This window comes from Babylonia areolata, chromosome 30 (genome assembly GCF_041734735.1).
Source record: "Babylonia areolata isolate BAREFJ2019XMU chromosome 30, ASM4173473v1, whole genome shotgun sequence".
Lineage (NCBI taxonomy): Eukaryota > Metazoa > Mollusca > Gastropoda > Neogastropoda > Buccinidae > Babylonia > Babylonia areolata.
In genome coordinates, this window is record NC_134905.1 from 8,110,241 (window position 1) to 8,133,373 (window position 23,133).

At 45.5% G+C, this 23,133-nt stretch overlaps 1 protein-coding gene across 2 annotated transcripts in view; it reads right to left on the reverse strand.

The window, feature by feature from the left end:
• Positions 1-223: 223 nt before the first annotated feature.
• The window catches only part of LOC143275298 (uncharacterized), a 37,409-nt gene continuing 14,499 nt past the window's right edge, over positions 224-23,133 (reverse strand). Inside the window, exons 5-17 of one of the 2 annotated variants that reach the window (XM_076579288.1) lie at positions 21,054-21,223; positions 18,265-18,382; positions 17,538-17,555; positions 15,118-15,243; positions 13,693-13,749; positions 9,240-9,476; positions 7,755-7,778; positions 6,802-6,867; positions 6,006-6,155; positions 5,120-5,156; positions 3,822-4,117; positions 1,801-1,825; positions 224-443 (exon numbers count right to left, since the gene is read on the reverse strand). In XM_076579288.1, the coding sequence (XP_076435403.1) occupies positions 1,809-1,825; positions 3,822-4,117; positions 5,120-5,156; positions 6,006-6,155; positions 6,802-6,867; positions 7,755-7,778; positions 9,240-9,476; positions 13,693-13,749; positions 15,118-15,243; positions 17,538-17,555; positions 18,265-18,382; positions 21,054-21,223 (1,316 nt within the window). In that variant the 3' untranslated portion in view covers positions 224-443; positions 1,801-1,808. The remainder of the gene's footprint in view (positions 444-1,800; positions 1,826-3,821; positions 4,118-5,119; positions 5,157-6,005; positions 6,156-6,801; positions 6,868-7,754; positions 7,779-9,239; positions 9,477-13,692; positions 13,750-15,117; positions 15,244-17,537; positions 17,556-18,264; positions 18,383-21,053; positions 21,224-23,133) is intronic. The other variant, XM_076579289.1, reaches the window with a different exon arrangement.

Genomic DNA, 23,133 nt, shown 5'->3' on the forward strand with positions numbered 1-23,133 from the left:
CCTACAAAGACCACACTAATGAAGAAGCGAGAGACATAAACGAACCATTGGATCCTATCAATTATCCTGAAAAAGACACAAACTGAAGTGACATGGACATGACCTGTCTCACCCTCAGCAGCAGGACTTGCTGACACAATCCTACAAGACACAGCGGGAACAGGAAGGAGGAGGAGAGGCTGACAGATAAAAAGATAAAAAGCTTTTCCTGTCTCAGGTTTGATGGCTGCTGTTGGCATCAATTCTTGTGTGTTTTTCTTACAGCTACAGGTGTGGATTTGTAGGTAACTTTCCTGTCTCAAGTTTTGTAGGCTGCCGTTGTGGTAATTTTGTTGTGTTTTGCTTACAGCTACAGGTGTGGATTTGTAGGTAACTCTGCTGTCCAAGTGCTGATGGCTGCCGTTGTTTGGCCCCCCGATGTCCAGAAACGGTTCGAAAAGAACCTGAAAACAAGGGAGAGGGTTGGCCCGGTTTTTGCACTGAACAGGGTAATGATAGCATGTAACACATTTTCTTTGAACATTGGGTGGTGGCGGTGGTGCGGGGGCGTCCGTCTCTCTCTCTCTCTCTCTCTCTCTCTCTTACCAAATTACGTTGGTAAGGTATATAATTGATATACTGAATTATCATTGCCAGAATGGATGGTCGAGTTTGTTTGTATGATTAGTTTCTTTGTGTGTGTGTGTGTTTGTTCCGCTTGTTTAATGTATTGTGAGAGAGTGATATTAAGAGAATTTTTGTTTGTTTGTTGATGAAACGCTGTTAAGCAGAAGGTTGCTTTGCACTTAAGAGGATTTAAGAATAAACCCTCGTCACTCCCTTGTCAATAGACCCTTGCAGGTAATGACAACAAAATGTCAAAGGAGCGTCTCTCGATCTCTCTCTCTCTCTCTTCTTTCTCTCTCTCCCTGTCATTCTGTGTGCGTGCGTGCGTGCGTGCGTGCGTGCGTGCGTGTGTGTGTGTGTGTGTGTGTGTGTGTGTGTGTGCCTGTCTCTTTCTGTGTTTGTCTTTTTGCATGTCTGTCAGTCTGTTTGTGTCTGTTCGCCCGTGTCTGTCTGTATGAAAGTGTGTGTCTGTCCCTCTGTCTCTTTCTGCCTCTGTTTCTCTCAGGTCTCTGTCTCTATGTTTGTCTGTCTGTCTCTCTCTGTATATACATATCTCTCTTTCTCTTTGTCTCTTTCTTTGTCTCTATCTGTCTCTGTCTGTCTGTCTCTCTGTCTGTCTGTCTCTCTCTCTCAAAAAAAAAAATCTTTCTCTTTGTCTGTCTCTTTCTTTGTCTCTGTCTGTCTGTCTGTCTCATCAGCAATTCCATCACGTGTGTGTGTGTGTGTGTGTGTGTGTGTGTGTGTGTGTGTGTGTGTGTGTGTGTGTTGGAAGGGAAAGTGGAACGGGTGATAATGTTGATTCTTCTGGACGGGGTCATACATATGGCATGCAACACACACTGAACACTGGGAGTGGGAAGGGGTCATCTCTCCCTGTCTGTCTGTCTGTCTCCAAGCTGGTCTGTCTGTCTGTCTGTCTCCCCGTCATTTTCTGTCTCTGTCTCTGTCGGAGGAGAGAAACTGAGACAGAGATAGAAAGAGACCACACAAACACAGAGAGAGAGAAAGACAGAGACAGAGACAGAGAGACAGAGAAAGAATAAGGGGAAGGCAGGAAAGAGAAACTGCGTGACAGAGACACAGAGAGAGACACACACAGACAGAGAAAAAGAGACAGACAGGAAAAAAGCGAGAGGGAAAGATAATGAACAAAAAAGAAAAATAAAGATTCGCGTTGCCTCGCTGCCAACTCACCAATGTGCTTAGATACTCAAGAACCCTGCAAAAGATTCAAAAACATGTTTTACTGTACATCTCTCTCTCTCTCTCTCTCTCTCTCTCTCTCTCTCTCATCGTCATGTTTATAAAGTTATGGTACCACTTCCAAGGATCGATCTTTTTAAATCTAGTCTGTCTTATTCAGGGGGCTGTTTATGGAATGAAACACCAACACCACCAAAAACACCAACACCAACAACAACACCACCAACAAACACCAACAACAACAAACAAAAACAACCAACAACAAACACCACCAACACCAACAAACAGCAACAACACCAACAACAACTCAAACACCACCACCAACAACAACCACAACACCAACCCCAGCAACAACAACCACAACACCACCAACAACAACAAACACCAACAACAACACCACCAACAACAACAACACCAACAACAACAAACACCAACAACAACAACACCACCAACAACAACACCACCAACAACAAACACCAACAACAAACAACACCACCAACAACACCACCACCAACAACAAACACCACCAACAACAACACCACCACCAACAACAAACACCACCACCAACAACACCAACACCAACAACACCAACACCAACAACACCAACAACAACAAACACCAACAATAACAACCACAACACCAACAACAACACCAACACCACCACCAACAACAACACCAACAACAACAACACCAACAACAACACCAACAATAACAAACACCACCACCAACAACACCACCAACAACAACACCACCACCAACAACACCACCACCAACAACACCACCAACAACAACACCACCACCAACAACACCACCACCAACAACAACACCACCAACAACAACAACACCACCAACAACAACAAACAACACCAACAACAACACCACCACCAACAACAACACCACCACCAACAACAAACACCACCACCAACAACACCACCAACAACAACAACAAACACCACCAACAACACCACCACCAACAACAACACCACCAACAACAACACCACCAACAACAAACACCACCAACAACAACACCACCAACAACAACACCACCAACAACACCACCACCAACAACACCACCACCAACAACAACAACACCACCAACAACAAACACCACCACCAACAACAACACCACCAACAACACCACCACCAACAACAACAACAACACCAACAACACCACCACCAACAACAAACAACACCACAACAACAACACCACCAACAACACCACCAACACACACCAACAACAACAAACACCACCACCAACAACAACACCAACAACAACAACAACACCACCAACAACACCACCACCAACAACAACCACAACACCACCAACAACAACACCACCAACAACAACACCACCAACAACAACAACAAACACCACCAACAACACCACCACCAACAACAAACACCACCAACAACAACACCACCAACAACAACAACCACACCAACAACAACACCACCAACAACAAACACCACCAACAACACCACCAACAACAACAACAAACACCACCAACAACAACACCACCACCAACAACAACACCACCACCAACAACAACAACACCACCAACAACAACAAACACCACCAACAACACACCACCACCAACAACAACAACAACAGCAACACCACCACCACCAACAACAACACCACCAACAACAACAACAAACACCACCAACAACAACACCACCACCACCAACAACACCACCACCAACAACAACAACACCACCAACAACAACAAACAACACCAACAACAACACCACCAACAACAACACCAACCAACAACAACACCACCACCACCAACAACACCACCACCAACAACAACAACACCACCAACAACAACAAACAACACCAACAACAACACCACCAACAACAAACACCAACAACAACAAACACCACCAACAACAACACCACCAACAACAACAAACACCACCACCAACAACAAACACCAACAACAACAAACACCAACAACACCACCAACACCACCACCACCACCAACAACAACAACAGCAACACAGCTCACCTCCCAGAGGATTGATGGGCATGGCCCCACCTGAGGTACCCGCACTCCCTCCCGTGGGCCCTGCAGTCAGACTGTTGTACAGCTGGTCCAAAGACCCCCCAGCCCCTGACCCCCCTGCACCAGAGGAAGTGGGCCCGCCCAAGGAACTGCCCATGAGCGCGTCCAGGAGACCACCGGCGCTTCCCATACTTCCGCTTCCGCTTGCAGTGGAGGCGGTGGGGGTGGGGGAGAACATGGAGGAGAAGGGGGAGGAGGGGGAAGTGGCGGAGGAGCTGGGTCCTGACCCCATCAAGAGGCTGAAAGAGAGGTGGAGGTGAGTGGGGTGGGTGGGGTGGGTGAGTGTGTGGAGTGTGGGTGAGTGAGTGGGGTGGGTGAGTGTGTGGAGTGTGAGTGAGTGAGTGGGGTGGGTGAGTGTGTGGAGTGTGAGTGAGTGAGTGAGTGAGTGAGTAGGTGGGTGGGTGAGTGAGTGGGTGGGTGAGTGAGTGGGTGGGTGAGTGAGTGAGTGAGTGAATAGGTGAGTGAGTGAGTGGGTGAGTGAGTGGGTGAGTGAGTGAGTGAGTGGGTGAGTGAGTGAGTGGTAAGTGAGTGGGTGAGTGAGTGGGTGAGTGAGTGAGTGGGTGAGTGAGTGGGTGAGTGAGTGGGTGAGTGAGTGGGTGAATGAGTGAGTGAGTGGGTGAGTGAGTGGGTGAGTGAGTGGGTGAGTGAGTGGGTGATGAGTGAGTGAGTGGGTGAGTGAGTGGGTGAGTGAGTGAGTGGGTGAGTGAGTGGGTGAGTGAGTGGGTGAGTGAGTGAGTAATTGATTGATTGATTGACTGGTTGATTGATGGGCAAAGATTTTTGATTGTCTGATTGACTTTCGATTGATTGAATGACTGATTGATCGACTGGTCTTTTGATACTCTAGGGTGGAGATTTTAGGCCCAAACCCTATCTGTTCTTGTTATATGTGCATATGAAAAAAAGAAGAAATTTCAACACAGACTTAATAATGGAGGTAAAAACAACAACTGCACACACGCACACACACACACACACACACACACACACACACACACACACACACACACACACACACACAAGCAATACGCATAAATGAAGCACACAGAGAGAGTTGGGAGAGGGGGAGGAAAGAGTTTGCGAGGGAGCAAAAAAAAAAAAAAAAAGAAGTGCACTCAATACATTTCTGTACAAACAAACTCGTAACTTGTTCTGCCTGTTCGCATACCAGGCGAGGACAGTCAAACAGACGGACCTACAAGCAGACAGACAGACAGACAGACAGACAAGCAAACACTCACCTGACAAGATCATTGGATGATGCCGGGCTCGAACCACCTGCAATCGTTTGAACCAAACCACAATGAACGGAAGAAAAAGGCAAACCAAAACCCAAAGAACATCGAACATCACATCCACTGGACATATTTCCCAAATCACACGGCACCACGCCACATGGAGCCACATCAAAACACACCACATCAAAGCACACCACATCAAACCCAAACTTTAGCAAATCAAGAAAACATATTCATCATTTTAAAAAATCAATTATTCATGTGCTACAATCACCTCCAACACCCCTTCGCCCCGAAAAACAACAAACAAACAATCCAAAATCAGGGGGGGAAACAACAGCTCCATCGTAACTTCTGCCGCTCCTTTCGCACCTACCCACTTGAACACACACACACACACACACACACACACACACACACACACACACACACGCCTATCCCTTTACCTGTCTGTGAAAATATCTCGCGTCACTCATCCATCAATTTTCAGCAAACCCGTCTCCATCTCATCTCCATCCCACCACCCATCCACTCCAAGAAATGATAAGAAAGAAAGAAAGGCCACATAACGGATAGAAACAAAACAAACGTGAAAGAAAAAAAAGAAATAAACAAAACAAAGGACCAAAGAAACAAACAAAATAAAAAAGGATCAAACAAACAAATGAACAAAGAAACAAAAAAACACAACCAAAAAAGCAAAGAAACAACGAAAGAAAAAATAAGAAAAGAAAACTTACCGGAAGTCATGCCACCGGAAGAAGAAGTGGGACCCCAAAAAAGCATCCATACCTCCCCTTCCTCTTGAACGAAAACAAACAAACAAGACAAAACAAAACAAAAACAAAAAACTCCCCACCCCCAGCACCCCCCCGAAAAAAAAACGTACCGGAAGTCAGACCACCGGAAGTGGGCCCAGCTCCCATGACGCTGGACAGCAGACCTCCCGGCCCCGAGAGTCCGCCTGGCATCAGCGAGTTGGGGGAGCCCATGGGCATGGGGCCGAAGGGGTTGTTGTTGGTCTGGGGGGCCTTGTTCTCTGCACACCGCGTTGACAACGACATGCCAGTCGGTTTTACGTATGTGTCTGTCTATCTGTCTGTCCATATCTATTTATCTATCTAAATGTCTATCTATCTATCTATCTATAAACACACATTTGTCTCTTTATCTCTCACATGTGTGTCTGACTGTCTGTGTCTTTGTCTGTGTCAAACCTGCATGAATCTGCACGTAGGTGCCTGCATATGTATGCATGCATACACACTTGTACGCCACGAACGAAATAGAGAAAGAGAGAGAGGGAGAGAGTGAGGGAGAAAGAGACAGAGAGAAATAGTGACACACATTCAGACACAGAGACAGAGAGAGAAAGAGACGGACAGACTGACTGACTGACTGATTGACTGAGAAAGAGAGAAATAGAGAGAGAGAGAGACAGGGAGATAAAGAGACAGAGACAGGCAAAGGGATAAGGAAACAGAGAGATAAACAGGCAGACAGACAGGCAGATTGACAGTGACAAAGAGACAGTAAGAAACAGACAGAAGACAGAGACAAAGAAACAGAGGGAGGAGGAGGAGGAGGTGGTGGTGGTGGTGGTGGTGGTGGAAAAAGAAGAAGATGGAGGAAGAGGATGAGGAGGAGAAAAAGAAGATGAAAAAGAAGAAGAAGAAGGGACTGACGTGACAGGGAGTTCATCAACATGATAGGGAAGAGCATGTCCATTCCTTCCCCGCCCATCATCTCTCCTGTAAAAAACAACAACAGCATCATCATCATCATCAACATCGTGGTCGTCGTCGTTGTTGTCATTATCATAATCATCACCGTCGTCGTCGTCATCGTCGTCGTCATCATCATAATGACGTTCGTCGTCAACTTCTTCGTCGTCATTAACAGGCAGCATCGTCATCGTCTCCATCATCATCACTATCTTCATCTTCGTCGCTGTCGTCATTTTAACCTATCGTCATCCCTATCCACCGTACCATCCCAGCAAACAAAAATGCTTTGCGTAAAACATCCATCCATCCACCCATGAAATTAATATAAAATTATCATCTTAAAAAAGATTTCATCGTCATCGTTATCACCATTCTTTTTCCCTTCTTTTTCATTTTATCTCTCCTTTTAAAAAAATCTTCATCAACACCATCATCGTCATCATCATCATGTTTCTCGTCGTCATCAACACCATTATCAGCAGCAGCAGTATCGTCGTCATCATCGAGATCTTCATCATCATCATCATTACCATTGGCGTCATCGTCGTCATCATCATAATCATCAATATAACCATCGTCATCCCTCTCTGCCTTACCATCCTATCAGACAAAAACGCTTTGTGCAGAACATCCACCCATCCAGCCAGCCATGATATCTATATAGATTTTTATTTCTAAATCGTCATCTTCCTCGTTATCGCCATTTTTTTATCCCTTCTTTCTCGTTTTAATTCTCATAAAAAAAACAACTTTTATCAACATCATCATTGTCATTACAATCATCATGTTTGTCGTCGTCATCAGCACCATTATCAGCAGCATCGTCATCGTCTTCATCGTCATCAGCACCATTATCATCATCATCATCATCAAAACACAGGAAGTGAATATACACAGAGAGTCCCACTCACCTCCTGTCATAGCGCTCATCATCACTGCACACAACAACACAGCGATGAACGGCACGTTATGCTCGTGTTTACAGGACAGGAGAACAGAGGAGAATGTAGACAGAAAAGGAGAGCAGATGACAGGAGAAGGAGTGGAGAGCAGTGGAGAAGAGAACGGCAGGTAGGAGAACAAAGGAGAAGAAGGCAGAAAGGAGCAGATAATTCGATGAAAGAACAGTGCAGTGGAAAACAATACTGTTCCATACAATATAACAAAGTATCAGTTACCTGTTGGTACAAACTGTGTTGTAACTTAATCTTCGACTTTCATGTCACTAGTTTTTAATTTCTAACATTTCACCAAGTATTACTGATTGTTACTGATTAACAGGCGATCACCTGATCATGAACATTGTAACAGAACATTGAACAGAATATACTTTCAGCAGATCAAAAACGGATCAGACCACAAAACAGGAAACAGAGTCAATAATCGGAGCAGAGAATAGATTATGACAAAAACAAGTGACGCAAAAGATAATAGGTCAGAAAAGATCGTAGAAAACATAACACAACAGAACTAACAAGAGAATGGAGGATATATCCCATAACGTAATATGAACGAAAACATTTGCATTGGTATTTCTTTTTATCACAACAGATTTCTCTATGTGAAATTCGGGCTGCTCTCCCCGAGAAGAGCGCGTCGCTACACTACAGCGCCACACATTTTTCTGTATTTTTTCCTGCATGCAGTTTTATTTGTTTTTCCTGTCGAAGTGGATTTTTCTACAGAATTTTGCCAGGAACAACCCTTTTGTTGCCGTGGGTTCTTTTACGTGCGCTAAGTGCGTAGTGCACACGGGACCTCGGTTTGTCGTCTCATCCGAATGACTAGCGTCCAGACCACCACTCAAGGTCTAGTGGGGGGGGGGGGGGGAGAAAATATCGGCGGCTGAGCCATGATTCGTACCAGCGCGCTCAGATTCTCTCGCTTCCTATGCGGACGCGTTACCTCTAGGCCATCACTCCACTAACATGGAATAGATCATTCCACAGCCCAACTACAAGTAAAATAACAGATCTTATGACTTATACAAAACAAGTAACACAACAGAAACTACCAAATCGTCTGTTATTCCACGTTTAAATCAGCATAGATTATTCAGTTTGTCAGCATTGATGAAGCCGAACAAATGCAGGCAAAAGATGACTGTTTTGGTGGTGATGTTCAACCGTTGCAGATAAGTCGCTAGATACGTGCAAAAACGCACAAACACACACACGCACGAACGTTCACACACACACACACGCACGGCCGCACACACACACGCACGCACACACTGAGACAAACAAACACACGCACGCACACATACAGACACACACGCACACACACCACACACGCCCCCCCCCCCCCTCACACACACACACACATCTCACTACCACCACCACACACAGAAACCCCATCCACCCCAGCCCTCCCCCAACCCCCACACAGGTACTCACTCATCGTCATGAGAGGGTTTGGCTTCATGGTCGGCTTGGGGGTGGAGGCAACAGAGGAAGAACCGCCGCCGGTGGGCAACCCACTGTTAGGAGACCCCGCATTGCCAAACATGCTGGGAGACCCGGCCCCCATGAAAGAGGGAGAGGTGGAGGAGGAGGAGGAAGCGGTGGGGGAGGAGGGGGAGCCAGAGCCCTGGTTATTTAGCATTGAGAGCACATCAAAGCCTCCGCCGCCACCTGGTTACAACAAGACACGGAGCCGGTTGGATCAGCTGAACGAACTGGTTACACATCAGCGACAGAGCTTTCTTTATTAATTTTCTTTTTCTTTTCTCTCTCTTTTTTATTTTTTTGGGGGGCACGGGGGAATGGGGAGTTGAGGGGGGGGGGGGGTGCCCCATCATCTGCACCGTTTCAGTGGCATGGTTCCCATGCTGCTCTTTCAGAGTCCAGTTCACCCATACATGGCTACACCCGGGTCCGTCTGTCGAAGTCCCAGTGTTGGCAGACCGCGGGGAACTATCGCTGTGGTGTTCTCTGGCGCGTGTTCTGGTCTAACGTACTTAGGACGCCACCTACAAAGCCCCTCCCTCTCACTACTGACGACAATAATCGCTCGGTCGCGGGGGCAGACTGAGTGAGTGCCCTCTCCAGAGTGGACACCGCCACCACGTTCCTCCAGCAACAGTCCCCCATGAATCTGCCGACACCGGAGACTTTGACAAGACTCATCCCGAGCACTGAAATGGATGGAGATAAAAACTGAGGTCACCGTGTGAACAGGGCATGAAAGGCCACCAAATCACGGACAGTGTTTTCAATCATTTATTATGAACAAGGATGATGCTGATGGCGATGCTGCCACAAAGGTCCATTCAAGGGATGGACTACATGACAAGGCTCTGTACTCTACGCTTCCTTTCACAATATATCCCGGAGTCAACCAGGCCCGAGAGATACAGACACCTGCACAGTGGGTCACGATATTCGATCAACACTCCCCAAAGACACGTCTGTGATGTGAATGACCTTCCACTGCGAGGTCCCAGTCTTCCCATTTGAGCCCACAGCACACTTGACTCTCAGTAGGAGTCGACCACGGCCGTGTGGGAAAAAGAAAAAAAAACAGAAAAAAACTTCTGTTGGGACTCGAACCGGCTCAGTCTTTCCAGTCATTAGTTAGCAACGCTAACCACTTCGCCAAGGCGGCTTGTTCAGCTACAGAGCTTGCTTCAGATCAACTACAGAGCTGAAAAAAAACAACTAAAGGGCAGACGACAGATCAGCTACAGAGCTGGCTACAGGGAGACTAGTTGGTTACAAGGAACGTAACTACACAAGTCATTACAAGATGGAAGAAATAACACATATGGTTAGAACTGTAAGCGATCTATGCAGATCGACAAAGAACTAAACGACCGGGAAAAAATCAAAAACAAAGGAAAAAAAGCGAATGGCCTAAAGACGACAGTGCCGGTTACAGGTGACAAAACTCTACAGACACAGACAGACAGGTAGATATGTGTGTATGTGTGCGTGTGTGTGCGTGTGTGCGTGCGTGCGTGTGTGTGTGTGTGTGTGTGTGTGTGTGTGTGTGTGTGTGTGTGTGAGAGAGAGAGAGAGAGAGAGAGAGAGAGAGAGAGGCAAAAAGTTTACATGACAAAACAAAAAAAAACAAGAAAAAAAAGAATGTGACCTGGATAACAAAACAGATAATCGTTTGAGAAGATATGTTAGAAACAAAAAACAGAGAAAGGCGCTCTAAAAGTCATTTGAAGTAAGAGTGCAAGAATACCTGGTAAACCACATAGACATGTAAAAAAAATAAATAAATAAAATAAACTAATAATAATAATAACAAGTACACCCCGTCCCCCCAAAGTGTAACCTAAACACCAAACGCAGGCACCATCGTATTTGTTTGTTTATTTGTTAGTTTGTTTCACTCAACGCAGTCCGAATACTGATCAAGTCTGAATAGATACGATCGTCTTTCATCTTCAGTAAGTATTTGAAGATTACTTTCTTGGGCAAATCGTGGCATTTACCATTGAGTTTTGTAGATTTGATTGTCATATAATAACTGTATCATATCTGAACATGTTGTCTTCTTCATCGATAAAGAGAGACGCCTCTAACACTGGTTTCTATCTAATTTCTGTGTGCGTGGTTTGCCTGAAATGGTAATACGCCACAACAGAAAATAGTATGGAGAAGAGAGAGGCGGATGGAGAGAAGGAGAAGAACAAGAGAGGCAAGGCCTTCAAGACTCACTTGTGATACACTTTTTTTTTAAATCCAAGCTTTTTATGTATTGAGTATAATTTCAAAATGTAATGTTTAAGATGAGAAAGATCAGTTTAAAGCAAATTAAGTCCCCTAGCATTAATTACAGAGTAATTTCCCTTTTTTACTATCTGCACCAAAACGTTTGCAAAATAAATAAAAACTTCCATGCTGAGCAAAAGAAGTTCCTGTTTGAGCAGAAAATGATAATAATGACTGCTCTTGTTGTTGGGTCAGAATATCAGATCAAAGTGCCAAGTTTAGAGAATACAAAAAATATAAATATAACAGTAAATGCAGTTTGCATATAATTAGGCTTCATTTTTTTTTTTTTGTGCCCATCCCAGAGGTGCAATATTGTTTTAAACAAGATGACTGGAAAGAACTGAACGTTTCCTATTTTTATGCCTAATTTGGTGTCAACTGACAAAGTATTTGCAGAGAAAATGTCAATGTTAAAGTTTACCACGGACACACAGACACACAGACACACAGACAACCGAACACCGGGTTAAAACATAGACTCACTTTGTTTACACAAGTGAGTCAACAATGAGGTGTAGGCGGAGGAAGAGTGGGTGAAGGGTGGCTGACTGTTCCGTTAAACATATTTACATGATAAAGACCTGTGGCGCATGACCAATCAATACTGGTCAACAATCAACATGGACTGGTGCTGCCCACACAACGCAGACAGCCCGGTGTTGAAAGCCTCACTCTGAACTGGTGGCCTTGACCTTTAAGCCGGCCTTTCGTCATCATGATGCGCGCGCAGATTATTGTCGTCTGAAACGTGATGGCGACGGCAGTGGATGCGAATGACTGTTGAAGCAAACATGTTGAATACGATGTCGAAAAATAAAAACAAGAAGAAAAGGTGAAATTGGATTATAAAGCGGGTTTCACACACACCGAGACTCATCATCATTTTGATATTACACTAAGATCCTATCTTAACGTCAAATTCAGGAACCTGTTTTTCCGGCATTTTTGTGCATAGATGAAACGGTATTTCCATTAGTAGATGTTGTAACCCATTTTCAGTGGTTTTCCACTCTACTTTGTACGTGACTTTACTCACTTTTCATGTGGATTCAGTAACTAAACTAACGCGCCGCAATCTTGCTCTTTCCTTTTTTGACCCTGCTAATCACGAAACTAAACTAAACAAAACAAAACATGGCGGCTTGACACTTCTTCGTTCGTGGGCTGCAACTCCCACGTTCACTCGCATGTACACGAATGGGCTTTTTACGTGTATGGCCGTTTTTACCCCCTCCATGTAGGCATCCATACTCCGTTTTCGGGGGTGGCGGCTTGAGACGACAAGCGTGGGTTCGGGTCATCCCGTGTCGTACTGTGTTCCTATTTCTTTGCTAGAAACATGTCATTCCTCGTATGTCTCCATTGCAAAACACGCGAACAGTGCAATAATCAAATTTTAGGATGCTAAGATAGGACGATATTGCTGCGAATCACGTGCTTCAACTTCGTCCTGTGTGCGTGTGTCCGGGTCAGTGGGTCACACACACCCACAACTTTTCAAAACCACTCCTGTAGTCCCTTTGTGCCTTGATAGATCTGTATTACCCAGCTCGATCACGGTTGTAAGCCATGGTGTTTATCGCTCAAGGTATTTTTTGATAGAAGAAATATAATGTGCGCTCGATAATTATTGTTGAATCGGTGTAGGTCAAAAAGCAGCCACATGCAACGCATGCTAAGGGAACTGTAGTGGTGATTTAACGATACTTTCCACCACGACCTGTGGACTATCTGCCCCTAAAGTCAAGTTGTTCGTGGCTGTGGTCTTTTCCCCTGAAGGTTAGGGTGGTCGAGGCGTTGGTCCTGATGCCAAGGGAAGTATCCCATGGACGAAGCAACCGCGCGACAATGCATGGTTCTGATTGGGCGGCTGAACAGTATCTGCCTTCTTCTTCTTCTTCTTCTCCTCTTACTCGTCTTTCTTCTTCTTCTTCTTTTTCTTCTTCGTCTTCTTCGAGTCCTCTTACTCCTCTTTCTTCTTATTCTGAGTTCAAGACTGCAGAATAATATTTCCAAGAGCACATGAACGTAATATAGACCGTTTCTTTTTTCTTATTTTCTTCTTTTTTTCTTCTTTTTTTTTTCAACTTTGCTCAAGGTGTGGGAAAGCTATCAAGCCCACCTGTCCAACCAGGATTGGTGGTGTCCAGCCCAGAAACTGGATACGTCTGAGCACCGCCTTGGACAAAAGGAATCAACATTCAAAAAAGTGTTGAATAGTTTTTTTTTTGTTTGTTGTTTTTGTTTTTAATTAAACACACATTTCAATCCGATCTTTTTCTTAAGTATTGGAAAAAGTCTGATAAATAATATCGAAACAGTTTGCCAATTGGGGATTTGATGCTTATTCTGAATGAAACAAAATGCAATAGTGGTAATCTTTTTCTTTTTTTTTTTTTTTTTTTTTTTATATATGATTTTTTTTCTAAAGGTTCTGGTATTAAAATGAATAAATGTTTAGTAGTAGCAGTAATGAAAAAAAAGTTCAATACAAATAACAGTGCACTAACAGACGATTTGTGACCTGTACAATTCTATAAAGAAGGAGAGAGAGAAAGAAAAAAAAGAAAGAATGAAAGAAAGAAAACAAAGAATACAAAGGAAGGAAAACAAATCACCAACATTATAACACCCGCACATGCCCTGCCGCTTTGTAGCTGCAGGTTTTAGTACTGTCGACGTTATTGTAAAGTAAAGCAAACTTTACTGTCATAAAAACTGAAAGTATTCCAGAACAGCAAGTACCTAAGACTGTTCACACGTAGCTGTGACAAAACATATTGACAGCATCATAACCACTGTCATGGCTACAAGTAACAGTGCAACTAATATACTGCTGTGAAAGGAAAGTGAAAAAGAAGGGAAAGAGAAGGAGAGAAATGTGTGTGTGTGTGCGTGCGTGCGTGCGTGCGTGCGTGCGTGCGTGCGTGTGTGTGTGTGTGTGTGGTGTTAGTGCATGAGTTGTGTGAGTGGAGTGTGAAAAGAAAGCATCTAGTTGCATTGCCCAAGATTATGCGCTTTCATTCTTCTTCTTCTTCTTCTTCTTAGTGTTGTCGTCCTTGTTGTTCTCCTTGCTGTTGCTGTTGCTGTTGTTGTTGTTCTTCTTCTTCTTTTTTCCTCCTCCTCCTCCTCCTCCTCCTTCTTCTTCTTCTTCTTCTTCTCCTCCTTCTTTTTCTTCCTTCTTCTTCCTCTTCCAAATATTAGCATGCCTGAAGGGCTGTAGAAGGTACCGTTAACTACACCTAAGATTATGACAATTGTTACTACCACTGTTATCACTGCCACAACTATAACTGCCACCGCGTCACTACCACTGCTACTGCTGCCACCCCTCTTACTGCCACTACTGCTAATACTAATACTACCAACACCATTACCGCCACCACCACCACTTCTACTTTCTAATTACTTTAACTACTACTACTGTTACCACTATTAACTACTAACATCATGATCATCATCAGCACAACACCACCAACAACATAATTACCATCATTACTATTATTACAAATAATCAATTAATCAATCAATCAACCAGCTAGCACACCTGAGGGTCCGGAAGCGATGGCATTGTCCACCGGGTAGGCACCACCCGAGGTGGGGATGGTGTCGTTCTGGGTGCCGCTCCCTCCGCTGGTCAGCAGGTTCTGGAGATCAGTGGCCGTGACCCCAGCTGTGACAGAGGATGGTTCAGATCAACACTGTTACCTGTCTGTACTGTGACAGAATGGTTCAGATCAACAGTGCTACCTGTCTGCACTGTGACAGAGATCAACAGTGTTACCTGTCTGTACTGTGACAGAGATCAACAGTGTTACCTGTCTGTACTGTGATAGAGAATGAGTCAGATCAACAGTGTTACCTGTCTGTACTGTGACAGAGATCAACAGTGTTACCTGTCTGTACTGTGACAGAGAATGAGTCAGATCAACAGTGTTACCTGTCTGTACTGTGACAGAGAATGAGTCAGATCAACAGTGTTACCTGTCTGTACTGTGACAGAGATCAACAGTGTTACCTGTCTGTACTGTGATAGAGAATGGTTCAGATCAACAGTGTTACCTGTCTGCACTGTAACAGAGATCAACAGTGTTACCTGTCTGTACTGTGACAGAGAATGGTTCAGATCAACAGTGTTACCTGTCTGTACTGTGACAGAGATCAACAGTGTTACCTGTCTGCACTGTGACAGAGATCAACAGTGTTACCTGTCTGTACTGTGACAGAGAATGAGTCAGATCAACAGTGTTACCTGTCTGTACTGTGACAGAGATCAACAGTGTTACCTGTCTGTACTGTGACAGAGATCAACAGTGTTACCTGTCTGTACTGTAACAGAGATCAACAGTGTTACCTGTCTGTACTGTGACAGAGAATGGTTCAGATCAACAGTGTTACCTGTCTGTACTGTGACAGAGAATGGTTCAGATCAACAGTGTTACCTGTCTGTACTGTGATAGAGATCAACAGTGTTACCTGTCTGTACTGTGACAGAGATCAACAGTGTTACCTGTCTGTACTGTGATAGAGATCAACAGTGTTACCTGTCTGTACTGTGACAGAGATCAACAGTGTTACCTGTCTGTACTGTGATAGAGAATGAGTCAGATCAACAGTGTTACCTGTCTGTACTGTGATAGAGATCAACAGTGTTACCTGTCTGTACTGTGACAGAATGGTTCAGATCAACAGTGTTACCTGTCTGTACTGTGATAGAGGATGGTTCAGATCAACAGTGTTACCTGTCTGTACTGTGACAGAGATCAACAGTGTTACCTGTCTGTACTGTAACAGAGATCAACAGTGTTACCTGTCTGTACTGTGACAGAGGATGGTTCAGATCAACACTGTTACCTGTCTGTACTGTGACAGAGGATGGTTCAGATCAACAGTGTTACCTGTCTGTACTGTGACAGAGAATGGTTCAGATCAACAGTGTTACCTGTCTGTACTGTGACAGAGAATGGTTCAGATCAACAGTGTTACCTGTCTGTACTGTGACAGAGATCAACAGTGTTACCTGTCTGTACTGTGACAGAATGGTTCAGATCAACAGTGTTACCTGTCTGTACTGTGACAGAGAATGGTTCAGATCGAAACGTGTTTTATTAGATGTTACCTGTCTGTGTCGTGGTACTCACAGAGACAGACAGAGACAGAGAGAGACACAGAGAGAGGAGAGAGACAGAGAGGTTCAAATCGATACAGTTTTTAAATGTTACCTGTCTTTATTATTGTACCCAGAGAGAGACAGAGATTCAGATCGATACGGGTTTTTTTTATTTACCTGTCTGTATTGTGGTACTCACAGAGAGAGAGAGAGTGGGGGAGAGGGAGAGGAGAAGGGCGAGAGAGAGAGGGAGAGAGTGTGTGTGTGTGGTTTACATCGATACAGTTTTTGAATGTTATCTGTCTTCATTATGGTACTCACAAAGAGAGACAGACAGAGTTACAGAGACAGCGAGAGCGTATGTGTGTGTGAAAGAGAGAAAGGGGAGTGAGGAAGAGAGAGAGAGGCGACGGAGAGAGAGAGAGAGAGAGAGAGAGAGAGAGAGAGAGAGAGAGAGATTCACAGACACAGAGAGAGACCGCGGCAGGGTCTGAGAAGAGACACAGACAGAAAGAGAGACAAAGACACAGAAACAGACGGACACAGACAGACAGACAGAGAGGCAGTAGGGAGGAAGTTTCAGTTTCAGTTCCTCGAAGAGGCGTCACTGCGTTCGGACAAATCCGCATACGCTACACCACATCTGCTAGGCAGATGCCTGACAGCAGCATAACCCAACGCACTCGTCAGACGTTGAGTGCTTGTGTGTGTGTGTGTGTGTGTGTGTGTGTGTGTGTGTGTGTGTGTATTAGGGAAGCCAATATTAGCGGATTTCTTCTGCATGACTTTGCCAGAGGTCAACACATGCTGCTATGGGTTCTTTTCCAGTGGCAAAGGAACGACACACAAATACTCACGTGCCAACATTTCACCTCCTGGAAAGAAAGAGAACGCAGACTTTGAAATCATTGCACATATTATTTTTCAAAATACCATGGCCTGTAATACAACAACAACGCAGACACAGACACAGACAGACAGACACACACACACACACACACACACACACGCACGCACAAATACACATATATCGGTCCACCCATCCCATCCCCGACATACACACAGATCCCCACCACCCACGCATGCACCCACAAATACGCGCGCGTGCATACATATTCACATGCACACACCAACCCCATCCCCCAACACACACACACACACACACACACACACACACACACACACACACACAACACAAGCATCCCACACACCCACATCCATCCTCTCTCCCACCCGCGCGCACACACACACACACACATATCTACACTCTCACCTCCCCCCCCCAACCCCACCCCCCACACACACATCCACCCTTCCACCAACCCACCTGCACACACCCCTACCCCACACACACACACACACACAAACACCCCCATCTACCCACCCAACCCCTTCCCATCCCCCTACCCCTCCCACCCCCATACACACACATCCACCCTTCCACCCACCCACCCGCACACACACCCCTACTCCCCACACACCCACACACACAAACACCCCCATCTACCCACCCAACCCCTTCCCATCACCCCAAACCCCCCAGTCCCCCCCCCCCCCCCAACACACACACACACAGATTCTCACCAGACGAAGAAGACCCAGACGTCGAATCCACGGTGGGAAAGAAGGAAGTGGAGGACGAGGAGGAGGAGGGGGAGGTGGCGTTGGAGTCCCTGGCCATACCGGCTGTGTCGGTAGAGCCCTGCACACACACACACACACACACACACACACACACACACACACACACACACACACACACACAGTTATACTTCAGTCTCAGTTAGTTCAATCTTTCTTAGTTCTTCCTGTTAACGTCTGCCACTTTTTATGTCTCTCTTCCTGTTATCAGGAATCCCACCACCTCTACCTATCACCCCACGCGCGTGCGCACATGTACTACCCCCCCGCCCCCCTTCCCCCCCCGCCCCACCTACCCCCGTCTAATACCACTCACCAGTGAAAGGACGTTAATCTAAAGAACACACACACACACACACACACATACACACACACATGCACGCACGCACGCAAACACACACACACACACACACAAAGCTGTCATTCCCACTCACCTATCTCCGATCCCGATTTGCCTATTTGTGGTTCGCCTATTTCCCTGTATTGATCTCTTCTTGATTCGCCCATTCTCTGATTTGCCGGATTAGCGTAATTCCCCGTTTCACCAGTTCCCGATTGGCCTACCACCAGTTTGTTGATCCCATTTCGCCTATTTCCGGTTCGTCTGTCGCTAATTTGGTGATCCCAATAGGCCAGTTCCTAATTCGCCTATTCAAGGTTCAGATATCCCCTGTTTGCCTATCACTCACTTGCCTGTCAATCGCCAGCTCTGGTCATCAGGTGATGACCGTCTCTGAAAAATCCCCTCGCACAATACCAGATCATGGTTATGGAAAAGGCGCTTTCTCTTTCCGGGCTTCCTCCGCGTGGAACTCACTCCCGCTTCCTGTCCGTCATGCTGTTTCTTGCCCTTCTGTCAAAACCTCTGTGAAAACTCGTTTATTTCCAGCCATTCTAATTAGTAAATAACTCCTTGTCTTCGCGGTTATGCTCTTGTTCTTTTTTTATTTATATTTTTTACTTCTTTTTTTTTTACTTCTTTTTTTGTTACTATATTCAAGCGTGCACATGTTTGTATACCTTGAGCAGCCATGGTGTGCTTGTGCGCACGCGTGTGTGTGTGTGTGTGCGTGTGTGTGTGTGTGTGTGTGTGTGTGTGTGTGTGTGTGTGTGTGTGTGTGTGTGTGTGTGTGTGTGTGTCTACATTTTGTGTGGAGTGGGTGTGGGTTTATGGGTTGGAGAGAGAGGATTTGTGCCTGCATGTGAATTGCGTGTGTTTTTGGTGTGCATATGTCATTGTGCTTTTCATTGACGTTTGTCCAGGGCTTTTGTATAAGATGAAGTTGTTTTGCTGGGATACACAGAATGTTTCAGATTCAGGCAAACCCTCTGTGTTGCTGTTGTTGGTGGGTGTTTTTTAGCCTCTCTCTGCGTCTCTCCCCCCATCTCTTTCTATCATTCTGTCTGTCTGTCTGTCTCTCTATCTTTCTCTTCGGTCTCTGTCTCTCTCTCGCTCCCTCTCTGTATCTCTGTGTCTCTGTCTGTCTCTCTCTGCTGCCACGTAACCTAGATTAAAGGGAATGCTAACAGCTTGGCATTATCATTACAGCACGTGATAATCACCTTAATCAGTCACTGTCACGACTGAAATCCTGTTTGCTGTTCCGCTGTCTGCTCACGTCAACACACACAAAATGTGTTTGTTGAGTTTGTGCTAAGCAGAATTCTGCCCTCTCAATCTCTCTCTCTCTCCCTCTTACTCGTCTGTCTCTCTCTGTGTCTCTATCTGTCTGTCTGCCTCTCTGTCTATGTATCTATCTATCTATTTGTGCCCCCCCCCCTCTCTCTCTCTCACTGTGTTCATCTGTCCCTTTCTCTATTCGCTCTTTCCCTCTCTCCCTCCCTCTCATCCCCTCTCTCTCCGCCTCCCTCTCTCTCCCTCTCTCTCTCTTAAATGATATGGTTTATGGAGAGCTGGGAAGATTCCCATAATTTGTGAATTCTTTCGTGAGATGTGTTTCCTACTGGCTACAGTTAACGCGTATGAATGATGAAAGGTTACTATTTAAAGCTGATCTAGGCTGCCCGTCTGTCTATCTATCTGTCTGTATATCTATGTATCTATCTATCTGTCTGTATATCTATCTATCTCTGTCTATTTATCTGCCTGTTTATCTATCTATCGATCTATCTGTCTATCTATCAAGCTGTGGTACCTTGTGACTCTATGTCTGATTGTCTCTATCTCCCTACCTCTCTCTCTCCTTCTCTCCCTCTTTCTCTCCTCTCTCTGCCTCCCTCTCTCACACTCTCCCTCACTCTCTCCCCGTCCCTCTCTCCCCCCCTCCCTCTCTCTCGCTCCCTCTCCCTCTCTCTCCCCCTCTCCCTCTCTCTCCCTCCCTCTCCCTCTCTCCCCCCCTCTCCCTCTCTCTCGCTCCCTCTCCCAACCTCTTTCTCCCCATCCCACCCCAACCACACCTTCCTAATTACACACCATCCCCCAACCACCACCAATCCCCACCACACACCACCCTACTCTCTTCTCCCCCCTACACCCCTTTACCGGCGTGTTGAAGAAAGTGTTGACCAGCTGGTCCATCTATCCATCTCTCTCTCTCTCTGTTTCTCTCTCTCTCTCTCTCTCTCTATATATATATATATATATGTCTGCCTAGCTATCTCTCTACATCACCCACTCGTAGGTTCCGAACCTACACACCATGCCCCTAACTCCAGCCACACAACCCCGGCTCTCTCCTCCCCCCCTAGCCCCCACCCCCACGCCCCCTTACCGGCGAGTTGAAGAGAGTGTTGACCAGCTGGTCAAGACTGTTGGCACCCCCACCCCCCGTGCTCGTCCCCCCCACGTTGTAGAAGAGGTCGTTGAGGGTTGCCAGGTCCCCGCCTCCGCTTGTGTTGTTGGTGCCGCTGCTACTGCCACTGCCGCCCATGTCTGCTGAGGCTGCACGGTTAAGCGCCGAAGGTGAGTTTTCAGGTGTGTGGGAATGATATGCAGGTGAGTGCAGGTGTGTCAAGGTATGTATGGGTTTTTCTTCTGTTTTTTTTATATATACTGATCATACGTGTATATATATATATATATATATATATATATATATATATATATATATATATATATATATATATATAAGAGAGAGAGAGAGATGTGTGTGTGTGTGTGTGTGTGTAGCTGTGTGTGTGCATGTATGTAGGTATGTATAGGAATGCACAAGCATACATGCATGTATATGAATGTACGAATATATATATATATATAAGCATACACATGTATATCTAGGTACACACAGGCATACACAGGTACATACAAATGTAGAAAAGTTTGCACAGGTACATACATGTATATGCACAAGTATTTATTAGATGAACAGATATGTATAAAGATATTCACAGGTATTACATATGTGTAACGGTATGCACATGTATATACAGGTACATACAGGCGTGTAAAGGTACACACCGGCATATACAGGTGGTTAGAGGCATGTAAATGCACAAGAGTTATATACGTGTGTTCACAAGCATTAACACGTTTGAACAGGTATATACAGGTATGAACATTTGTAAAGGTATGCACAGATATACACAGGTACACACGTGTATAAATAAAAGCGCATACAAGTAAAATCAAGCAAAAGCAAAAGCATACGTGTATACGTAAGTGTGTTTATGCACGTGAACATAGGTGCACACATATATAATACACAGGTGTTTGGACATACTTACAGGTATACATTGGTATATACCGATGTGTTCGGTGATGTACAGGCATACATTGCTATCCACAAATACAGTTCAATAAAACAAAAGCAGCAAGAACGTATATGGCGATACACATAGGTACATACAGGTACCACAAACAGGTGAATATGACAACACACTTTTAAGCAAAGGTGTGCACAGGTAGACACACATTTACACACAAGTATACGCAGGCACATACACATCTACCTTCTTGATTGCTCTCTCTCTCTCTCTCTCTCTCTCTCTCTCTCTCAAGGATATTCTGTCTATTCAATCTGTCTATTCAAGGGCAGATTGGAAGAACAGGCTGTGCCTAAAATCTTAATCCTTGAATATAAACGTTTCGAGTTCTGAGTTCTGAGTCTCTCTCTCTCTGTCTGTCTCTAGCTGTATCCCTCTCTCTCTTCTTTGTCCCCTCTCTCGTTCCCTGTCTGTCTCTGTCTCTAGCCTGTCTCTCTCTGTGACTTCTCTCTCTCTGACTGCCTCTCCCCCTCCCCCCCCCCCCCCGGCCCCCCCCCCCCACCCCCCCATTCTCTCTCTCTCCCTCCCTGTTGTCTCTGTCCCCCCTCTCTTTGTCTGCCTCTGTCTCTCTCTGTGTCTCTCTCTCTTTCTTTCTTTCTCTCCCTGTTTCTTTCTCCCCCTCCCCATCCATGTCCCCCTTTCTCATTCACAGGTGTCGTCACGAGCCAACATCCGTCTTTCTAAGGGAGGGAACTACGTACTGCCTGTCAGTCGTGACAGAATGATTGCATTGTTCTCCCTTCGTCTATGCGGACATTAACATCTTTCTGACGAACAGAGCGCGCGAGAACAGCGCACGAAGAGTTGGGAGAAAAGTGGGTGAGATTAGAAGTGGGAGAGATGGGGAGGGAGGGAGAGGCTGGGGGGACAGGGAGGGAGAGAAGGACAGAGAGAGGGGCAGAGGATGTGAAGAAGAAGAAGACTGAGGAGGAGGAGGAAGGGGAGGAAGAAGGAGAAGAAATAAAACAAGAACAAGAACAACAAGAAGTAGAACACCACCACCAACAACACTGAACAACAACAGGTGGAGAGATATAGAGAGAGAAGAGGGAGAGAGATCAGTGGGGAATGGGAAGGGAGAAAGGATGA